The 21452-nt window shown below is 57.5% G+C and overlaps 1 protein-coding gene across 4 annotated transcripts in view; it reads left to right on the top strand.

The window, feature by feature from the left end:
• The first annotated feature begins 234 nt into the window (after nt 1-234).
• The window catches only part of SHANK3 (SH3 and multiple ankyrin repeat domains 3), a 51835-nt gene continuing 30617 nt past the window's right edge, over nt 235-21452 (top strand). For all 4 annotated transcript variants that reach the window (XM_043441587.1, XM_043441586.1, XM_043441589.1 and 1 more), the window contains exons 1-13: nt 235-391; nt 1640-2304; nt 2625-2828; nt 3597-3668; nt 5634-5742; nt 5818-5969; nt 6062-6229; nt 6318-6434; nt 6798-6875; nt 7450-7516; nt 13188-13458; nt 16560-16762; nt 17823-17936. In XM_043441587.1, the coding sequence (XP_043297522.1) occupies nt 2023-2304; nt 2625-2828; nt 3597-3668; nt 5634-5742; nt 5818-5969; nt 6062-6229; nt 6318-6434; nt 6798-6875; nt 7450-7516; nt 13188-13458; nt 16560-16762; nt 17823-17936 (1837 nt within the window). In that variant the 5' untranslated portion in view covers nt 235-391; nt 1640-2022. The remainder of the gene's footprint in view (nt 392-1639; nt 2305-2624; nt 2829-3596; nt 3669-5633; nt 5743-5817; nt 5970-6061; nt 6230-6317; nt 6435-6797; nt 6876-7449; nt 7517-13187; nt 13459-16559; nt 16763-17822; nt 17937-21452) is intronic.

Below are 21452 nucleotides of genomic sequence, written 5' to 3'. Positions count from 1 at the left end.
GCCACGGCCACACAGCTGCCACAGCAGGAGGGGGTAGGGACACGGGGAGGGGCAGCTCTGGGTGATTCAGGGAGGGGAGACCAGGGGCAGGAAGGCGGTGGAGACAGTGGGGCCAGGAAGCACTCGCTTCCTCTCTCCAGGGCTGGGCCACACGCTTCCCAAGGTGCTTCCTGCAGATAAGTGGGCTTCCGACAGCCCCTTCCTGCTTCCCCACTTCCCCTACCCCTCCCATCCGCCCCAGCCTCTGGGGACCCTCAGCTCCCTCACTCAGGCCAGGCCCGTGGCCTTGGGAAGAGCCTGAACATCCTGGGGTCACACTCAGGCAGGGAGGGTCCGCCCAGGCCTGGGAAGAAAGCAGGAGCAGACCGCAGACAGCGCTGGACACAGTGGGGTCAGTGGAGTCCTGGGAGGCAGAGATTTTTTCTGGAGGGGTGGTGGCTGGGGAGGGAGAGAGCCCGGTTTCCCTCAGGGGTCAGGGCTGGTCCTGGGGAAGTGGGTCTCGCTCTGGGGTGACCAGAGGCTGTTCCAGGGGCAGAAGGGCGGGTACTGTGGGGCTCTTTGGGGTGGGGGCTGTTCTCCAACGGGGTGTCAAGAACTGGTCTGTGTAGGGGTAGGGTGCTTCCAGGATGTCAGGGAAGGGTAGGGAGGTTTTCTGTGTGTGTGTTGCGGGGCGGGGGGGGGGTGGGGGGTCCGGTTCATTCAAGTTTATTCCTGGGAGGCTCAGGGGATCCAGGGCTGCTCTTGGAGAAGGTGGGTGAGGCTGGGGTATTTTCTACCAGGACCAGAAGGTGTTCCCAAGCTGGGTTCTGTGAAGGTTAGCAAGTGTGTCTTGTGAGAAGGGGAGCGGCCATGGGGGTCAGGGCCTGTTCTTTGGGGAGGAGTCCAGCACGGTGGGGGAGCTTTGTGGGAGTCAGAAGCTGTTTCTCGGGAAATCAGGGCTATTTCAACGTGAAGGGACTGCTCCGTGCTTTTTAAGAACCTTGAGGGCTCGGGTTTCCCAGCTCTGGGGTAGTTCTGTGAGGCTGACGAGTATTGGGGAGGGGGGGGGGAGCTAGCGTGCTCCAATGGGGCGGTGGTGCCTGAGCTAGTTTCTTTATTGCGCTCCCCTCTTCTCCGCCTACTCATCACCCCCTCCCGCGTTGCCACGACAACGCGTAAAACTAAAATTCACTTCCCGGTTGCAGGTGGAGACTAGTAGCGCCCCCTCCCCTAAGCCCTTCCTCTTAGGTCGCGCCCCCATCCTGTTGTCGCTAAGGTGACCGGGAGGGGGTGACAGGCGTCAGAGCTAGGCGAACCAGGGGACCTGGGGAGGGGGCTGGAGGAGGGGCGGGCCTCAGAGTCCGGAGCGAACTCCCCAAACTCGGCTAGAGATGCGGGAGCCGTGAGCCGCGCTGAACACAGTTCGGCGAGGTCCTAAGGGTTAAGTTGGAGGGTTAAATGGTTCTGACTGTGGGAGAGACCCCGGGGCTCTGAGGTCCCTACCGTCCCACCTCCAGGATTGGGACCGGATTGGTCCCTGTCATCCCCGGGTCTTGAGTAGGGTGGGGAGAGGGGGTCGGTAGAGTGGGGAGAAGCTGCCACCCCCGGAAATTAATTCTCCAGTTTTTCTCTCCCCTTCCTGCCCTGCCTCTGGTCTCAGTGCCCAAAGCGGCCCCCATCCCAGCTCCAAGACCCCCTCCTCGCCGCATCTTCCCCGGTGGTCCACGGATGCTCTTCCGCAGCCGAAGGGCGGCGCGGTCCTCACTGCTCAGCCACTCCCCCCACACCGAGGCCTAGGAGTCCCCACACCCCCAGCACAGCCCCCAGGGTCCCCACCCTGCTGTGCGGCCCTCGCCTTTCGCACGGACCCCACTCCCCACCCCGGGACCCCAGACAGTCCCCTTCGCCCTCGCCGGCCCTGAGCGTCCCGGCCCCCGCCTCCGGCTCAGCCCCCTGCCACCCCCGCTTCCCTCCCGGCTCAGGCCCCCTCCCCCCGCCGCCCCCGCCCCCGGGGAAGGCAGGCGCCGAGCGGAGCCGGGGCCGATGCAGCTGAGCCGCGCCGCCGCCGCCGCCGCCGCCGCCCCTGCGGAGCCCTCGGAGCCGCTGTCCCCGGCGCCGGCCCCGGCCCCGGCTCCCCCCGGCCCCCTCCCGCGCAGCGCGGCCGACGGGGCTCCGGTGGGGGGCCGGGGGGGGCCGGGGCGCGGCGAGGAGCCCCGGGGCGCCCAGCTCCTGGCCGCTAGCGGCCCCGGCCCGGGCGCGGGGATGGACGGCCCCGGGGCCAGCGCCGTGATCGTGCGCGTCGGCATCCCAGACCTGCAGCAGACGGTGAGCCTCGCCGCCCGGGTCCCGGCGGCACCCTCGCCCCGCTCTCGCTGCCCCCCACCCGCGCGCCGCGAGCTGTGCGCGGGAGACCCCGGCCCCGGCCACTCGCCCCTCCCCCGCCGCCTCCGCCCGGACCCTCCCCGCGGCCGGGCGGGGGCGGGGCCCGGGGAAGCACCGCCCCCGGGGCGAGGCCTCGCGAGCGGGGCGCAGAGGCGGGGGTCCGCGGCCTCCGCTCCCGCGCCGGGACTCGGGCGGCGCCCGGGGCCTCCGTGCCACGCGCTGGCCCGGCGGCCCGATCAGCTCACGACCGCGCTCCGCTGCAGAAGTGCCTGCGCCTGGACCCGGCCGCGCCCGTTTGGGCCGCCAAGCAGCGCGTGCTCTGCGCCCTCAACCACAGCCTCCAGGACGCGCTCAACTACGGGCTCTTCCAGCCGCCCTCTCGGGGCCGCGCCGGCAAGTTCCTGGACGAGGAGAGGCTTCTGCAGGAATACCCGCCCAACCTAGACACGCCCCTGCCCTACCTGGAGGTGAGCAGCAGCCGGGGACGGGCAGAGCCCCGGGCTCCAGAGGGTGCGGCAGCGAGGGGCACGGACGCGGGGAGTTAGTGTATGCGGGGCGAGTGAGGAGTGAGCCGCGTGCAGGCGCGCGGTCAGCAGCACGTGCGACGGGGTGTGAGCGGGCGTGACTGCCCAGAGCGCCGCGTGGAGTACGCCCGCCGCGGGCTGTGTGCACATCTGTGTCTTGTCTTCCTGCCACCGCCCGTGCAGTTTTCCTAAGGACAGTCTAAGTCTTCCTCTTTGCTCACCTGTTCATGATGTGAAGGCCGTTGAGCACCCTGTGAGCAAGGGGGCCAGATTCAGTTTGGAGGTGGGGGTGGCAAGTGCAGTGGGCTTTGGAACAAGCGTTATGGTCTCTGAGCTCAGCTGACTGGGCCTCCCTGGTGGCACAGGAAGGTAGGCACAGTTCTGTCCAGAGAGGGGTGTCTAGGAAGGTAGGCCTGGAACCTGGTCTTGGAAGAGTACTGAGGTTTCCAGGGAATCCTGGGGGTGGGGGTGAGATAGGAAGGGCGCAGCAGGCAGAGGGACTGCTGGGCGTGCAGCACACCTGTCCTCGGTGCAGGTCGTGTCCATGGTGTGTGCATGGGCTGGTGAGGCCGGCCGGCAGGAGCTTTGTTGTGGGGGCGATGAGCAGTGGGGCCCTGGCCACACAGCAGTGGGCAGGACTCCATTCTGTGCCTGCTTTCACTTACTCAGTCCAGGTGGGTGCCTTTTTCTGCCTTGTCTTTACCTGAGCAGTTTCGATACAAGAGGCGAGTTTATGCCCAGAACCTCATTGATGATAAGCAGTTTGCAAAGCTTCACACAAAGGTAAGGAGGCAGCCACAGCGAGGGGACTCCAAGGTGACCTTCTGCACTCCCTCCAGTCCCCTCCCCGCCATGGCCAATGCTCCCCTAGCTCAGCCTTAGCTGGATTTTGTGATGTCAAAAATGTCCTTGAAAAATTCCCTTCTTGAGGCCTTCCCAGAACGGCCACTCCAGCTTGGTTGGGCTGGCCAGCTTTGGCTCAGGCTGCTTTCTCCTGTCATCAGGGACCCAGTGTGGGTGTTGGGGGTGGCTAGAGGGCCGGATGCAGACTCTGGGCACCATGACTTTGGGGTGGTTGGCCTGGTGATGGGTTCCACTCAGGTCAGACTCTCACTGACCCCTCTGGTGGGTCCCTGGCCAAGGGGTGGAGTGCAGTAGGGCGCAGTGTCTTTGTGGGGGCTATGTGAGCGGATGTGGTTGTTGAGGGGAGCTGGGTTGGGGTGGGGAGAACAGGGCATCCAGGACTTAGTGGTCATCCAGTGCTAGGCACTTGAAATTAGGCATCTTGTTATTTTTTTTTTTCTGGGACAGACTATTATTAACCCATTTCATAGATGAAGATACTGAGTCGCAGAGAATTTAAGTGACTTGCTTACAGCTCTGCATCCAGTGATGTTGGGATTGAACCCAGATCTTCTGACTCTGGGCCCCTAGGCATACCTGTGGGGTCTTTACTCCTGGGTACTGTTGCTAGGAGGGTCTGACCCCACATGCTCTTTGGGGGGCACCTTCCTGCCTTTTCTGAATGTAGGAGGGGCAGGGTGGGTACCCTGGCCCTTTCCATAGGCAGACTCCCTGAGTCCCCACCCCAGGCTCCTGTGGGCCAGTGGACATTTGCTTGCTGGACACTTCATTGACAGTCTCTGGGGCCTAAGAGAGGGATTTATGCACTCACCCCTGTGCCCCAGTGACCCCCTTGTGACCCTGGAGTCTCTGTGCCAGACTCCTCTGCTGCCTTGGTTCTGTGGCTAGGCAGAGACTCCCTCACTGGTCTTGGTATAACCCATCACCTGGATTCCTCCCATAGTTACCTCTCCTCCAAAGCTGACCTCAGTGACCTGCAGGGCACCAATGACTCTTGACCTTCAGTGAGTCTCACTTGTTTTTAGGATGAGTTTCAACTCCGTGCCACAGTCCTGTGTTTCTGCCTGCCTGGCCTCTGACCGCCCCCCAGCACCACATTAGGCCTCCCCCTGCCCCCCCCCCCCCCGACCCCCACACTGGTGGGGCCGAGGTCTTTCCTCTCAGCTTTGAACATCCTTCCTTCTGTCTCATTGTCCTAACCCGCCAGAGGGTGCCCCCTCGCGTGGAGTTGTCCCCACGGCACCTTGTCCTATTTCTGATGCGTTTTGTTTCTAGAGGGCCTGGGTACCTGGGACCTCAGACCAGGGTACCTTGCCTGCTGCAGGCAGCACTGTAGCACCAGCGGGAGCTTAGTGAGGTTTTGCTGAGTGAATTGATGCATAACTGGGTGAGTGAAGGAAAAGCAGTCAGAGTCACGTCACAGGAGGGGACACCTGGCAGGAGAGGAGGGCCCTGGAGCTGGAATCTGTCGTGGGGTGAGCACTTGAGAAAGATGCACTGGAGAAGGAGCAGGCTACCTGGGGAGCGGAGGTGCAGGCTGCCCCGGGCTGCCTCCTGCCCATGTGGCTTCAGGCTTTTCCAGGCTGGACAGGTTGGGGCATCAGGGCCAGGAAGAGAAGCCAGGGCAGAGGCTGAAGCTGAGGGAGGGAACTCACTTAGCTGGGCTTGGGGGCGAGGAAGGATCTGGAGCAGCATGCGGATCCAGTGGAGCTGGGATTGAGGCCACGGTGGGAGTGCAAGGTTAGGGTAACACGGGAAAGGGAGAAGGTCATGGTGGAGGCTGATGGGTCAGACTGAGGGGTGTGGTAGTCCCCTGGGGGACGTGGGTGATGGTCAGATGATGGTCGTCAAGTGTGGGCTGATCAGGATGGCTGGCTCTTCCAGGCGAACCTGAAGAAGTTTATGGAATACGTCCAGCTGCACAGCACAGACAAGGTGGCCCGCCTGCTGGACAAGGGGCTGGACCCCAATTTCCACGATCCTGACTCAGGAGGTGAGAAGCAGATCAGGGAGGGGCATGGTCTAGGAATGGCCAGGACTGTGACCTCCGCCTGTCCCTTGCACCTAGAGTGTCCGCTGAGCCTTGCCGCCCAGTTGGACGACGCCACCGACCTGCTGAAGGTGCTGAGGAACGGCGGCGCTCACCTGGACTTCCGCACGCGAGACGGGCTCACGGCCGTGCACTGTGCCACGCGCCAGCGGAACGCGGCTGCCTTGACGGTCAGTGCAGGCCCAGCCCTCGCTGGAGCGTCGTGTGACTCCGGCGCGGAAAGAGGCTGGCCTGGCATGAATACTGAGGTTCTTGCCCTCAGACCCTGCTGGACCTGGGCGCCTCACCGGACTACAAGGACAGCCGCGGTCTGACGCCCTTGTACCACAGCGCCCTGGGCGGGGGGGACGCCCTCTGCTGCGAGCTGCTCCTGCACGACCATGCTCAGCTGGGGACCACCGACGAGAACGGCTGGCAGGAAGTCCACCAGGTAGGCGGGGGCACGGGGGCAGGGCCCCGGGCTCGGCCTGTGGGTCTGGGCTGTGCCCAGGGCCCAGCAGTAACCTCCCCTCCCCCAGGCCTGCCGCTTCGGGCACGTGCAGCACCTGGAGCACCTGCTGTTCTACGGAGCTGACATGGGGGCTCAGAATGCCTCTGGGAACACAGCCCTGCACATCTGCGCCCTCTACAACCAGGTCGGTCTGCACGCTTGCACACGTGTGTGCACACAGGTGACGCTGTACAGTGACTACGTGTGTGTGCGTGTCTGACCTATGTGTCACACCACAGTTGCGTGTTCTGCCTCTTGCAGCGAGCTGTGGCCTTGCAGGTTTATGTGTGCCTATCGTTTCCCTGAACACATGTGTCACACATGGGTGTTCTGAACAACCACATGTGCATTGTATGCATGTGGACCCTCTGTGCTAGCTAGGACCTACACACTTACACCTGACCTGCCCTCCCTATGCTACACGTGTGTGTGTTGAACACGTAGCCCTGGGCCCTGTGTGTGCATGTGTTGTCACCCAGCTGTGACCCCTCCTCCAATCTTCCCGCAGGAGAGCTGTGCCCGTGTCCTGCTTTTCCGCGGAGCCAACAAGGATGTCCGCAATTACAACAGCCAGACAGCCTTCCAGGTACGTGAATGCAGGAGCGTGGGGCTCCCCGGGGCACGTCGCTCCATCTCTGTGTGGCTTGGTCTTTCTGGACCTTGGTCTATTCCCTATAAAGCAGTGAGGGAGCTCTGGGCCCAGGGTCATCCCAGGGTGAGGTGGGGGAAGGGGGTGAGCCAGGGCAGTGCCCGGCTCTTATGAGGGGTGCTCACTGAGGATGGCTCCCTCGGTCCCCCTTCCAGGGAGAAGAGAGGAGGGTCAGAGGGCTCTGGGGCTAGGGGAGAACAGGTGTGGGCTGTGCCTGTCCATTCAGGGGCCTTCACAGGTCACGTAGGGAGACCAGGTGTGTGGAGGGGCCATTCCGAGAATGGGCAGGGTGGCCAGTGTGTTCCAGCTTTAGCTCTGAGAGTCTTGTGTCCCAGGAGACCCCTCAGTCCCACACAGACTGGGGTGGTGGGTGAGACAGGGGCCAAGGTCTGAGCCTGGGGCCCCCAACTGAGGACGGCCCTGCTCGGGCATTCAGGGAGCCCCCAGGGCTGAGGGGAGGTGAGTCTGTGCTGCTGAGCCTCCCTCCTCCACCCCGCTCCCCCCCCCCCAGGTGGCCATCATAGCGGGGAACTTTGAGCTCGCGGAGGTCATCAAGACCCACAAAGATTCGGACGTTGGTGAGTTCTGCCCACCGAGGGCCCTGCCGATGTGGATTTGTGGGGGTTGTCCGGGCCCACTAGGGCAAGAGTGAGTGGGGTTGTTACAGGGGAGCCCCTAACCTGGAGCCTTTTCCTCCTATTCTCCCAGTGCAACTGAGAGTGGTCCCAGTGGTCCCATTAGTGGGCTCTGCAGGCATAGGGAATGTGCTGAGGGGAGGGCCTGTGCAGGTGGACAGAGTCAGGTTAGGGTCACGGTTAGGTGAAGGCTGTGGATCGCGGTTAGAGTCAGGTCAGCATTAAGGGTATGGTTGTAATTGTTCAGTTCAGTCGCTCAGTCGTGTCTGACTCTTTGCGACCCCACGGACTGCAGCACGCCAGGCCTCCCTGTCCGTCACCAACTCCCGGAGTTTACCCAAGCTCATGTCCATGGAGTCGGTGATGCCATCCATCTCATCCTCTGTCGTCCCCTTCTCCTCCTGCCTTCAGTCATAATTGTTACCACTGTGGATTTAGGGATCAACTTAGGTTGGAAGCAGGAGTAGAGTTAGGTCAAGGTTTGTTTTCCTGTGAGGTCGTGTGAAGGGCCAGCAGGGGACATGTGGCAGTGTAGCTCCACCGCAGACGCTCAGCATTTCACTTCAGCTGGAAACGTAAAAAGTTTAAGTGGCCCATAGCCAGCTTCCTTGCATGACAAGACCACCTGTATGCGTGTGTGAAGACATCAAAACGAAGTGGTAGGGATGCGTGTGGGGAAGGGGGCAGCCATCTCAGGCAAGGGGCTCTGAGCTCTCGGCAGCCAGTGCTTCGGGGGGGCCCAGCACGTGCCGCAGAGGGAACCCAGGAGCTGCTGTCTAGTCTGAACCTCAGGCCTCAGGGGCCACCCTCTCCCAGGGCAGTGTTGGCTGTGGGTCTGCCCAGGAACCTGTCCTGCAAATCCTGAGCCTCCCCTCCCCATGTGGAGTGGCTGGGGGTGGGCCTCTCCTCCTGGAAAGAGTATTTTCTGGCCAGAGGCTGCCCCTTCCAGCCACCTGGCCACAGAGCGAGCCCTGTCTCTGCTCCCTCTGTCCTGGGCAGACAAGGCTTTCTCCCCACAGCTCTCCTGGGAACAGACTCCCAGGCTTCCCTCTCTGTTGGGACTGCAGTATCTGATGCCTCCATTTTTACAAAGTTTAAGGTGACAGTGGACAGCAAAGGGCTAAGGCTGGTCCCAGGGTCTGAGTCCTTGTTGGTTCTAATGTGAAGTTATGGTAGGCTATGGTTAGGATAAGGTCAAGTTCATGTTTAAGGAATCTTCGTATATAGTCTCCCCTGAACAGACCTGCCGGCAGTGAGGCTTGGTTGTGAGCCCCTTGTTTCCAAGCAGGGTCAGGGGTCTGCGACAGTGGGCAGACCCTGTACCCTCTAGCAGCAGCAGTTGATGCATGCTGAGCACGTAATTGAGCCAATGAAATGGTGCTGGCTTGCGGTCCAGGTTCTGCTTGGGAGAGAACTGTGGTGAAGCCTGAGGTCTGAACTGGGGTAAGAGGCAGAGCAGGGGCTCCAGTTATGGTGTGGTTGGGGCTACTGCTTGTTTTGGAGGAGGTCGTCAGCCTGGGACAAGCTTGGTTTCTGGATGTGTGGGGCTCTATCTTCTGCTTGTGATGTCACCTTGGGAAAGTGGCTTGGGACTTCTGTGCCTCAGTTTCCTTAGGTAAAATAAAGTCTTTTGTGGTTCTTTACTCCTTTCCTCACTGACCTTATGCAGTATTAGATTCCATGGGTCTGGACTCTGGCAGGTAGCCTTGGTCCAGCTGGTTGGATGGAGGGTAGGGGCTTGTCTGTGGTCCAGGCTGAGTCAGGAAGGCCTCAGCTGCCCCTCATCTTTGGACAGAGATGCCGGGGCTCCTGGGGTCACCATTATCAGCTTCTGTCTGGCTGATCCAGGGTGCGCTTACCTGGCTGGGGTCAGGCATTTGTGGCTGAGCTGAGAGGTCACATCGTTTAGTCCCATTGTTGGCATCAGTTCTGCTGGCCACGCACCCTTACCTGCTCAGAAGTCACACATACACTCAGATGACACAGCCAGATGTGCCTGAGTTACAGGGGAGTATATTCTGAGCATTTATGATAACCCTCTCAACAAGCCTCCAGTGAGTGATTGCTGTTAGTCCATTTTTACAGAGGAGGAAACCCCAGGCACAGAGGGATTAATAGCAGAGCCTGTCTTCAGACCAGAGCGCCCCAGAGATCTACCCTTGCTCCCCCACTCCCTCGGCACACGCTCCCTCTGGGAGTCAGTGGTCACGTCTCACCTCAGCTTGGGGACCCAGGTGGGCCCTGTGCACAGAGGAGGAGCAGCAGGGAGGCTCTGCCCAGCCATCCTTCCTTTTCCTCCGGCACGAAGCCACCTGGAGGGATCTTGTAGGCTGAGCCCTGTCGTCACTCTTCAGGGGACAGGTCACCTGGAAGCCTCTTGGCAGCCCCCCTGCCACCCCTAGACTGACCCGCAGGAAGCAGGGACCCTGCCTGGGAGCAGCCACCTCTGCTTCCTCACCTGCTGCCTCGGGCTGCCTCTGTGTCCTCAGGCCCTCCGCCCATCTCTTTTGGACACTCTGAAGCACACTTCTCACTGACTTGTCCCAGAGTGCTTTTGAAGAGTGCCCTAGGAAAGTGCTTCTCACTTTGTAGTGTACATTTGAGTCACCCAGGGATCTAGTTAAATGTAGATTCTGACTCAGAGGGTCTGGGTGGAGCCTGAGATTTCCTAAGGAGCTGGAGGTGAGGCTGCTGGTCTGCATACCGGAGTCTAGAACAGGGCTTGGCAAACAGTGCCCCCAGGCCAAATCCAGCCTTCTGTCTGTCGTTTATTTTAATTGAGGCTTTAAAATCAAAGATTTAAATTTCAGTTAAAACCAGATTCATGTAACATAAAATTAACTATTTTAAATTGAATAATTTAGTGGTATTTAAGACATTCACAACCAACTCTATTGAATTCCATAACATTTTCATCATCGCAAATGGAAACTGTATATATTAAGCAATTATTCCACATTCCGCTCTCCCTCAGCCGCTGTCAACCATTAACATACTTTCTGTCTATATAGATTTACCTATTCTGGATATTTCATGTAAGTGGAATGATGCTTGGTATTTGGCTTCCTTCAACAAACTGAAGCATGTTTTCCAACTTAATCCATATTGCAGGATGTATCACTACTTCATTACTTTTTATGGCTGAATAATACTCCACTGTTTGTATCTGTGACATTTTGTTTATCCATTCATCCTTTGGTAGACATTTAAGTGGTTTCCACCCATTGGCTATTGTGAATATTGCTGTATGGACATGTGTGAAATGTATTTGTTTGAATACTATTTTCAGTTATTTTGGGGACATACTTAGAGTAGAATTGCTGTGTCATATGATAATTCTATATTTAGTTTTTCAAGGAACTGCTAAATTGTTTTTCACCATTTTACATTCCCACCAGAAATGCATGATGGTTCCAAATTCTTCAAAGCCTCACCAGTACTTGTTATTACCTTAAAAAAAAATTATAGCCATTCTAGTCCAAGTGAAGAGGTATCTCATTGAGGTTTTGATTTGCATTTTCTTAACAGCTATTGATGCATCTTTTCATGTGCTTATTGGATGTTTGCATATCTTCTTTGGAGAAATGTCAAGTTCTTTGATCATTTTTAAATTGCTAATAGAATACATTAGAAAGTGTTCCTTCCTTTTCTATTTTTTTGGGAAGAATTTCAGAAGGATTTTGCTAATTCCTCTTTAAATGTTTGGAAGAATTCATTAGTGATGCCATCTGATGCTGGACTTTTTTTTGTTGGGAGATTTGTGATTACTGATCCAATCTCCTTGCTTTTTATAGGTCTGTTTAGATTTTCTATTTCTTCTTGAGTCAGTTTTGGTAATTTGCATTTTCCTAAAAACTTGTCCATCTTATCTAGTTTATCTAATTTGTTGGCATACAATTATTCATAGTATTCTCTTATATTCCTTTTTAATTGTGTAACATCAGGTAGTAACACTTCAGTTTTCATTTCTGTTTTCATTTATTTGTGTCCCCTTCTCTAATGTTTTTCCTTAGTCTAGTTAAAGGTTTGTCAATTTTATTGATATTTTTTAAGGAACAAATTTTGGTGTCATTGATTCCCTGTGTATTTCTAATCTCTATTTTGTTTATCTCATGTAGTCTTTACTATTTCCTTCCTTTGGGTTTGGTTTGCTTCTCTTTTTCTAGTTCTTTAAATAGGTTCCTCCCCCTCCCTTTTTTTTGAGACTTCCCTTTTTAATGTAGGTGTTACAGCTATAAATTTCCCTTTTAGTACCGCTTTTGCTGCATCTCATAAGTTTTGGTATGTTCTATTTTTGTTTTCATTTTCTCAAAATGTTTTCAGTTTTCCTTATGATTTCTATTTTGACATATTGGTTGTTTAAGAGTGTTTAAGTTTTCACATATTTGGGAATTTTCCAGGTTTTTTCCCCCTGCTATTTATTTTGAGCTTCATTCCATTGTCTCTGCAGAATATACTTTTGTATAATTTCAGTCTTTTTAAATTTATTGAGACTTTTTTGGTGACCTCACAAATGATCTATCCTGGAGAATGTTTCACGTGCACTTGAGAATAATGTGTATTCTGCGTTTGTTTTGTGGAGTGTCCTGTGTATGTCTGTTAGGTCTAACTGGTTCAAGTCTTCTATATTCTTACTGATCTTCTCTCTAGATGCTCTATCCATTACTGAAAACAGGGTGTTGAAGTTTTAAATATTATTGTAGAACTGTCTATTTCTCCAAATATATCGATGTTTGTTTCTATATATTTTGATGCTTTGTTGTTTGTTATATATATGTTAATAATTGTTAATCTAGTTGACAAATTGACACTTTTATCAAATATAATGTCCTCTGTCTCTCTTAATACTTTTTAAGTCTATTTTGTTTGATATTAATGTAGCTACGTAGATCTCTTTTGGTTACTATTTACATGAAATATTTTCTTTTATCCTTTTATTTTAAGCCTACTTGTGTCTTTGGATCTAAAGTGACTCTTTTGTAAAAGCATATAGTCGGATCATGTTTTAATCACCATCTGCTATTTAAATAAAGTTTTATTGGAACTCAGCCACACCCATTTGCTCATATATATTATTTGAGACTGTTTTCACACTGCAGTGGCTGGGCTGAGTCCTTGCAACAGAGACTGAATGGCTTGCAAAGTCTGAAATGTTTACTATCTTATTCTTTACAGATGTTTGCCAACCCCTGGTCTCGAATATCTCTTTTACAGTTTCTCTGGTGATAGTCAACTGCAAATAGTTCCATACAGTGGTAGTCTGGTGAGGTTTGTCACGTGTGGCCGGTTTTTTGTCTCTCTGGAAGCCTGTGAGATGGGCAGTTCCAAGAGCAGATCTAAGCAGTCCCGAGACCTCATCTGTCTGACAGGAAGGGCAGGCTTTTACCTCTGAAGCTAGAGTTAGAGGCAGCTCGGTCTGTGACCCTGTCCTCTCCCGCCCATCCCAGCTTCAGCCATAGGGTGATCAACTGACCTGTTTTGCCTGGGACTGAGGCAGTCCCTGGGACAGAGGATTTTCCTTTTGAAATCTGGAAATACCAGGCAAAACAGGACAAGTTGTTTCCCTAATCTGGCCGCCCAGAGTCTCACCTGTTCCCCCTCCCCCCCACCCCAGTGCCATTCAGGGAAACCCCCAGCTACGCGAAGCGGCGGCGGCTGGCCGGCCCGAGCGCCCTGGCCTCGCCTCGGCCCCTGCAGCGCTCAGCCAGTGACATCAACCTGAAGGGCGAGGTGCAGCCGGCAGCTTCTCCTGGACCTTCACTGAGAAGCCTCCCCCACCAGCTGCTGCTCCAGCGACTGCAGGAGGAGAAAGACCGGGACCGGGATGGGGACCAGCAGAATGACGGCAGCCCTGCCACAGGCAGGGGCAGCCAGAGCAAGATCAGGTAGGAGGAGGCGGGCCTGACCCAGGAAGAGCCAGCACGGGGCGGGCAAGTGGCAGGGACAGGCCTGCTGGTGTGGCTCTGCAGGGTTGAGCTGAGGTTTGGGTGGGGGCCTCCCCGGGTGGGAAAGGGAAAACGGTGAGGTCCCCTGGCCTGGGGCAGGCTCCCCCACACTGAGCTCTGGAGTCAGACTTGTGCTGAGGGCAGTGGACAGCTGCGGGAGGATGCTGGGAGGAGAGGGTCTGGTCAGACCTGTGGTTTAGAAAGGTTCGTGCCATGCCAGGGAGGAGGACGAGGGCTGGGATGAGGCAGGGCTGGGTGAGCTGTGCTAAGAGGTTAGGGGCTGGCGCGTCCTGTCCATGAGGGCTCCAAATCCATAGGTGGACCCCAACCCTGTTCCCAAAGGAGAGTCTTGGTGTTTTCCCAACCCCTCTGGCCCTGTATAACCACAGGTCTCCATGGTTCTTCTCTTTACCCTTCACCGTGAGTGCTGGGATCCTGAGAACCAAGGACTTGTCATTCCCAGAACTTATAACAAAAAGCCTGGGCAGGAGCCCCACTAGACTCTTGGGCTGGAACCCTACTGAGCCGAGCAGTGGGAGTGAAAGGTGGTTACTGGCTCTGCAGACAGACGGTCGGAGTCCAGTGCACTCCTTGCATCCACTGCCTGTGTGGCCTTGGGCACATTAGCCAGCCACTCTGTGCCTGGGTTTCTCATCATTTAGGCATGACTGGTCCTACCCAAAACATTTCCTTTGGGAAGACTTCTGGAGCCTGGCAGTGAAGGCTCCCTACTTGGACCCCTGGCCCACAGCACAAGCCAGCATTGCTGATGAAGGCCTCTCTCCTCCCCACACCTTCAAGGCAGGAGCTGTCTCTCTTGTTTCCTGCAGTTGCTCCTGAGCCAGTCACATACAAGGTGCTCCAGAGACATGTTGAATGGAAGAGTTACATAAATAGCACTTTGTTTTCACAATGACAGCTGGGCTGAACAGTATAGTGTGTATCATCTCACTTAACCTTGACCGTGTATGAGGCTGTGCTCTATTTTACAGATGAGGGTCCTGACACTCAGGTGGGGTAAATGACTTGGCCAAGGCCACACAGCTAGGAAGCAGCTTAACTTGCCCCCAGGTAGACCTCATTCCCAAACTTGCTAAGTGTGAGCATTCAGCAGAGGGCTTGGGTTGCAACAGGAGCTTATAAAAGCCACTTCTTCCTCTGCTGTTGTCCCTGCTCATACAGTCTTGACCTGTGATGTCTTCTCTGTCTTTCTGTGTCCCTACCCAGACTGCAAGGCTATTTGCCCTGCCCCGAATCACTTCAATTCTCCCCCCAAATTTTGCATAGCCCTGTGGCTAAAAGAACAAACTTTGCTGTTTCACTTCCGCAGAGGCTACTCCTGAGTTGGAGCTGTGTGGAAGCTCTGCTTTCATTTGGTGTTTGTATATTCACTCATCCTTTTAGCAAACACAAACTAAGACTTGCTCTGGGTGGGGCTCCAGCTCACTGCTCTGTGGGGAGAATAGAATTTTTATTACTCTCTTTTTCAACAAACATTTAGTAGGTGCCTAGGGTGCCAACTCGGAGAAGGCAATGGCAACCCACTCCAGGGTTCTTGCCTGGAGAATCCCAGGGATGGGGGAGCCTTGTGGGCTGCCATCTGTGGGGTTGCACAGAGTCTATGGGGTTGCACAGAGTCGGAAGCGACTGGAGCGACTTAGCAGCAGCAGCAGCAGGGTGCCAGCTGTGGTGGGGGCTAATAGCAGGGAGTTCTCGAAGTCTCAGGACAGGGACAGCTGGGGCCCAGGGCTCAGAAGCAGTAAAGTGGGGAGTGATCCAGGTAAGGGAGCCTCCCAGTGAGCGGCCAGGAGGGGGCTGAGGAAGTTTGGCGCACTCTGGAGGGAGAGGGCCTCAGTGGGAGATCACCTTTGGTTGCAGGAGAGGAAGTGCCTTGAGTTGGAGCTGCTGTCGGTGGGGGTGGCATAGAGGTGGGGGAGGTGGCGCCCCCTCTTGGCAAAGCCTGGCCTGAAATGTCAAGAGTCCCCACCCGCATCACAGAGCAGGGCAGAGAAGGCTGTGTTCGAAGCTGAGGGGTAACTTCACAGTTGGCCAGAGGAGGAGGACTGGGATAGTTGAGGTGCTGGGAACGGCCAGGGCAGAGAAAGGAAGGCACCAACGTATTACTGAAGTGCAGCTAATTCTCGCCTCCGAGAGCCTGGCTATTGGCGAAGACTGTGGACGTGGTCCGCCCAGGTGCTAGGGAGACGGTGCAGGCCTCTGAGTAGGCAAAGGCTGAGGACTGAGGCCTCGGGCTTGGTGCCCAGGCGGTCAGCGTGGAGAGGGCATGAGCATCCGAGGCGGATGTCCGGGAGGAGAGGAGCCAGGTCCAGAGGGGGATTCGGGCGCCCAGCATACGCGGCGGTCACAGTGTGAGGTGGCCAAGGCCCTAGCTGGAGGCGGGGGTGGTGGGGTGGCGGGGGGGGGCGCGGACCCGCCGGGGGAGCCCCTCCTGGAGGCTAGGCGAACCCTGAACCGTTTCTGAGACGCTCTTCTCCAGTCCGAAGCCCTTTCGGACTTCCTCTCCTGGCCGGCCTCGCCTCCCGGTTTCCCGGTGCTCCTCCGTCGGACCGACCCCTCCCCAGCCTTCTCCTCCGCGCACCGTAGTCCTCCTCGGCCCGGTGGCCTCTCCCGCGTCCGGGCCGCGGCGACCGGGCCGCAGGGGGAGAGGAGGGAGCCCGCCCGCCGCCCGCAGAGGGAGGAGCCGGGCCGCGGAGGAGGCGGGGCGCGCGGAGCGGCCGCGGCATGGAGCGAGCCCGGCGCGCCCGGGAGCGCAGCCCCGCGGCCCCGGAGCCCTGAGCGGGCGCGGCTCGTGCGCTGGCGGGAGCGGGCCGGGCGCGGCGGCGCGGCCCATGGAGCGGCCCCGGGCCGGGCCCCCGGCGGGCGGGCGGGCGGCGGCGGGCGGCGGGCGGCGGGCGCTGCGGCGGCGGCTGCGGTGAGGCCGGCGGCGGGGCCGGGCCGCGCGCCATGGAGGCCCCGGGCGCCGGCTTCGCGTGCCCGCTGCCCCCCGGCATCGCGTCCGTCACCTACGTGTTCGTCTACAGCCCGAGCGGGCCCGGCGGCCCGGGCGGCCCCGGCCCCGCGCCCGGCCCCGGCCCGGCGCCCCCCGCGCCCCCCGCGCCGCCGCCCCGGGGCCCGAAGCGGAAACTTTACAGCGCAGTCCCCGGCCGCAAGTTCATCGCCGTGAAGGCGCACAGCCCGCAGGGCGAGGGCGAGATCCCGCTGCACCGCGGCGAGGCCGTGAAGGGTGAGGGGGCGCGGGGGGCGGGGTCGCGGGGGGCGCGGCGCCGGGCCTCCTGGGGTTCGCGGGCGCCACTCTGGGCGCCCGCCCCGCTTCTCGGCGACCGTGGAGGGTCTGTCATCAGGGGTGTCCCTGGGAACTCTGAGCCGCCGCGGTCATTATGGGATATCTGTGCCACTGGGGATCCCTTGTGTCACTGTGAAGGGAGGGCTGTTTGTCTTTCCGGGGCTTCTGTCATGTGGGTTTCTCTCCATCCTCTGTCATCTTGGGCTCCCCGAAATGTCACCACAGGGGCGCCTCTTCTCATGGGGGTGTTTCTGTGTCGTTCTGGGGGCTGGTGGTGTTGGGGTTCTCATGTTCGTAGGACCCTATCCTGTTACAGAGCTTCCTTGAATTATGGGGTTCCTGTGTCACTTCTGGGACTTTCTTCATTGGAAACGCTTGTGATGTGTGGAATTCTCTGCCATTCTAAGGGGTATCTCTGACAGTCATGTGGGTGCCTGTAATGAGGGGATCCTGTGCTGTGACAAGCTCCTCCCATTACGGGGTCTCCGTTATCACTGGGGTCCTCCCCTCATGAGTGCCCTCTGTCCAGGGAGCCTGAGGAAGAAGCAGTTGTGTTGGTCAGCTCTCCATGGTCCATCATGGGGCCCAATCTCCTGGCCATAGCACAGTGACCCTCAGCTCTTGGCAGTGACCCCTGGGATGGGTACCAGAGCAAGGATGAGAGTTGGTTCAAGAGCAGGGAGGAGAGCGGGCAGAAGCAGGACTGTGGCCCCTGCCTCTGCCTCCTGTCCCCCCTCGAGTGTGTCCATCTGTGCATCTCTTTGTCCCTCACATGCCCATCCTGTGCTGTGCCCATCTGTTCTTTTCTCTCTTCCGTGTGGATCCCAAAATTTTCCCAGGGAAAAAGCCAGGCAGATGAAGGGAGGGAAGGGAAGAGAAAGAGAGAGAGGTGAAGGTTGGGTGGTGATAGTGGAGATGGTGGTCGGGGGTGGAGGGTGGCCAGGTGGGCTCTGGCTGCGCCCCTCTGCCCTGACAGCCTGTCTGGCTTCTGTCCCCCCAGTGCTCAGCATTGGGGAGGGCGGTTTTTGGGAGGGGACCGTGAAAGGCCGCACGGGCTGGTTCCCGGCTGACTGCGTGGAGGAGGTGCAGATGAGACAGTATGACACCCGGCATGGTGAGTGACCCCTGCTTCCCCTGGATGGCTCCTGAGGGTACCTCTTCTTCCAGCTTCCCATTGCTCTTGCTTGGAGGCACATCCACTTTATATTCACAGAGAAAAGACTAGAACAAATTCAAACACACAGAAGTAGATGCAAACTCATGTACATGACAGACATGCCACATACCCCACACTTACCAACACACATGTGTACATCTGGACCCTGGACAGCTGTGGAGACACTTGTGACATGCCCACAGAATGCACTCGTGTGAATGTGCACCAGTCTGGGATCCCCCATGTGGCTCTCATGACCACAATCCTCCCTAGACAAGGTTCTTCCATCAACGCTGGATACTTGGAGTGTGTGACTGCTGTGTGGCTGGCAAGCAAGTAAAGAGGTCAGTGTGAGAAAAGAGGCGTCATTCCAAAGTGGACAGATTGTCCAAGTGGGCAGTGCAGGGAGGCCTGGGCCAGCCAAGAGGAAACGAGGCCAGCTGGGCCCAGAGGGGCTGTCATGGGTGCCCTGGGGCCAGGATGGTCTAAAGGCAGCAGGTGGGGGATGACTGCATCCTTAGCCGGCAGGGAGGATGTGGGGGCAAGGGCCTTGGCTCCTGGGGCTGGTCAGCAGCCTCCATGTGACCCGGCTGGTCACCTGTACCTCCAGGAAGGAGCCCTCTGGGTGCTGGGATCTGAGGTGGTCCTGCCAGTAGAGAGGAGAGACTGGTCCTTTCAAACCTCAGCCAGAGCTGACTGCAAGCCCTGGAGGCTGCTCAACCCATAGGTATTTCTGGCCCCAAGAGCTAGTGGGACAAGGGAGTCCCCTCCTGAGTGGTGGCTCGTGGTGGTCACTAATGGTGTGGCTGGACCCAGGGTGCACACATCTATCTTTCTGCACACGAGGGGCTCAGACCCAGTGTTGCCATGCTTCCTTATCCTGACTTGAGAATTTCCCCAGGGCAGCCCACCCCGTGTGGCCTGGGCCTCTGCCCTGGGTGGAACGTGGCCGCTGATCCACTCCTGGGCGGGATCCTTTACTGTCATCCTTGGCTGCTCACCACCTTGCCCTGCTGGCTCTCCTTGTGGCTAGGAGCCTGGAAGGGACATGACCCCTTCTAGTCTGCCCAGGTGGGCAGGTGGGGTGGTGTGTTGAGGTGGAAAATGATTTCAGCAGTTTGGGCGCTGGTGCCAACTGGATAGGAGAGGGGGGAGGAAGCCTCCAGACCTGCCTAGGGAGGAGCCCTCTGCTCCCCCATAGGGTGGGGAATGAAGGTTCTGGTTTGAGAGCTGTGTGGGTCCAGGAGCAGCTGGAGCTGAGTCTAAAGCTGGGGAGGAAGGGAGAGAGGTCTGGACTGGACTCAGAATTTGAGAACAGCTAGCGTTTCTTAGGTGCTCGGCATGTGCTGGATGCTGTGTTGGGAGCTGGGATCACGGGCTGGCTCTGCGCCGAGTGAGGAGCAGGTGTGTGCCCCGCTCCAGCAGGCATGTCGTGTGGCTATGATGGCGTGAGCCCAGGGAGGCTCCCTGATTTGGCTGAAGGAGTCAGAGAGGGCTTCCAAGCAGAGGGTTGTTTGAACTGAGGCTTGAAGGGTGGCTGGGGCCCACCAGGGGGTCAGCTGGCGGGTGAGGCAGAGCCTGTTGGCCAGAGTGTGGCATGGCCGGCTGCATCCGCACGTGCTGGCACCCAGTGTGCTCCGAGCAGTGTCAGGATGCCTGGCTTGGTTTTTCGCTCTTTTACATTTAAGAAATCACTGATTCGTCCCAGCAGGCCTGGGAGGTGGGGACAGTTGTTGTTAGTCTGTCTCTAAGAGGATGGGTTCCACAGTCCGAGGAGCAGAGTCTTGTTTGCAGGGTGGGCAGCGGGCTGCCGGGTCTGTGCTGTAACCGCCACACTTGACAGGCTCTGGTGTGAGTAAACCTGGACGGGGCAGGGGTGGGGCTGGAGTCAGGGGTCCTGGGACCAGGAGCATTAGTTCGTGGCGGTGTCACAGGAGGAGGAGTCTGGGGGAGGGGGTTGCTGTCCTGATTGTGCCGTTCATTTAGGGTTAGGTGATGGTCCAGGCAGGACAAAGCAAGGAAGTGGAGCCGGGGAGGGCAGGGCTGGGCCAGGCTCATGGAGAAGGGAGAGGACACAGAATAACCTGCTGAGGGGGCTCTAGGCCTCTGGGCAATTGTGGGGCCCCTGGAGGAGGGCTGGGGCTCTGGGCTTTGCAATCTGAACATGTCAGAAGGTACTGGGTAGGTGGGAGCGTTTCATAGGTTGGCAGGGAGACAGGCCTGCCAGGCTGCCTGCTGGTGGGTGGGAATCACCTCTGTCCTCATCTGCAGGCCTGGCCCAGCTGCTCTGGACCGAGTCTCTGGTCTGGGACCCAAGGGCTGAGTTCTGCCAGAGGTGAGAGGGCGGCCCAGGAACACAAACCTGCTTCCAACAGGCCCAGATCCAAAGAAAGATCTGTTTCTGAGACTGGAGCAGGGACTTAGAGGCCAAGGAGAGGACACTGCCAACACATGTGGGCCAGGCGACACCCATGGTCAGCAGAGCATGGCTCCCACGGTGCCCATCTGGGTGAAGGGAGCAGGTGCAGGCAGGGAGGGTGAGCTGGTGGGTAGGGTGGGGCGGCCCTGGGTGTTCTGGAGGCTGGTGTGGGACATCGCTGGTTCCTCCCTCCTCCCCCCTTTCCTTCCAGTACTTGGGAGACCATGCTCTGCGTTTTCATTTTAGCTGGCTTTTACATGTCTGATTAATAAAACTGGAAAATGAGTTTGCGTTATGTAATAAATATACTGTGTTTGGTCAATAAATATAAAAATAGGAGGCCAGTGATCTGCAGAGGTTCTATTTTTTGGGGGGTGGGGGCGGTTCTTCTGCAGGCAGGCACTGTGAGCATTTCTAGAGTTGGGTCAGTGTGGAGAACGGTGTGGTGGAGGGGAGAGCGGTCTGGGCCCTACCAGAGCCGGGCGAGGCCTGGGGACAGCAGGGTGGTGGGAGCAGGCGTGCTGCAGAGGGGAGAGAGACTAGAGCACTTGGGAGGGAGCCAGTGAGATAAAACCACAGGCCATCAGACCGGAGGGGGCTTCCAAGGGGAATCTTCCTGCTCTATGAGGAGAGGGCCAAAAGGGACTGTCAATGTGCAGAGAATCACACAAGTTAGCGGAAGGGTGCTGAAATCCAGATCTGTGCTTTCCCCAACATCTGTGGGTTCTGAAATCCAGATCAGTGCTTTTCCCGACATCTGTGGGTTCTGAAATCCAGATCAGTGCTTTTCCCGACATCTGTGGGTTCTGAAATCCAGATCAGTGCTTTTCCCGACGTCTGTGGGTTCTGAAATCCAGATCAGTGCTTTTCCCGACATCTGTGGGTTCTGAAATCCAGATCAGTGCTTTTCCCGACGTCTGTGGGTTCTGAAATCCAGATCAGTGCTTTTCCCGATGTCTGTCTTCTGACGGTAATGGGAGCGCTTCTTCCTCTCCAGCCACTGCTCCTTCTGTCCTTTGACTCACCCACCCATCCTGTCGTCCACCTACTCATCC

This window comes from Cervus canadensis, chromosome 21 (assembly GCF_019320065.1).
Source record: "Cervus canadensis isolate Bull #8, Minnesota chromosome 21, ASM1932006v1, whole genome shotgun sequence".
NCBI lineage: Eukaryota > Metazoa > Chordata > Mammalia > Artiodactyla > Cervidae > Cervus > Cervus canadensis.
The sequence above is the reverse complement of the archived record's forward strand: the minus strand, read 5'-3'. Positions and strand labels throughout refer to the sequence as shown.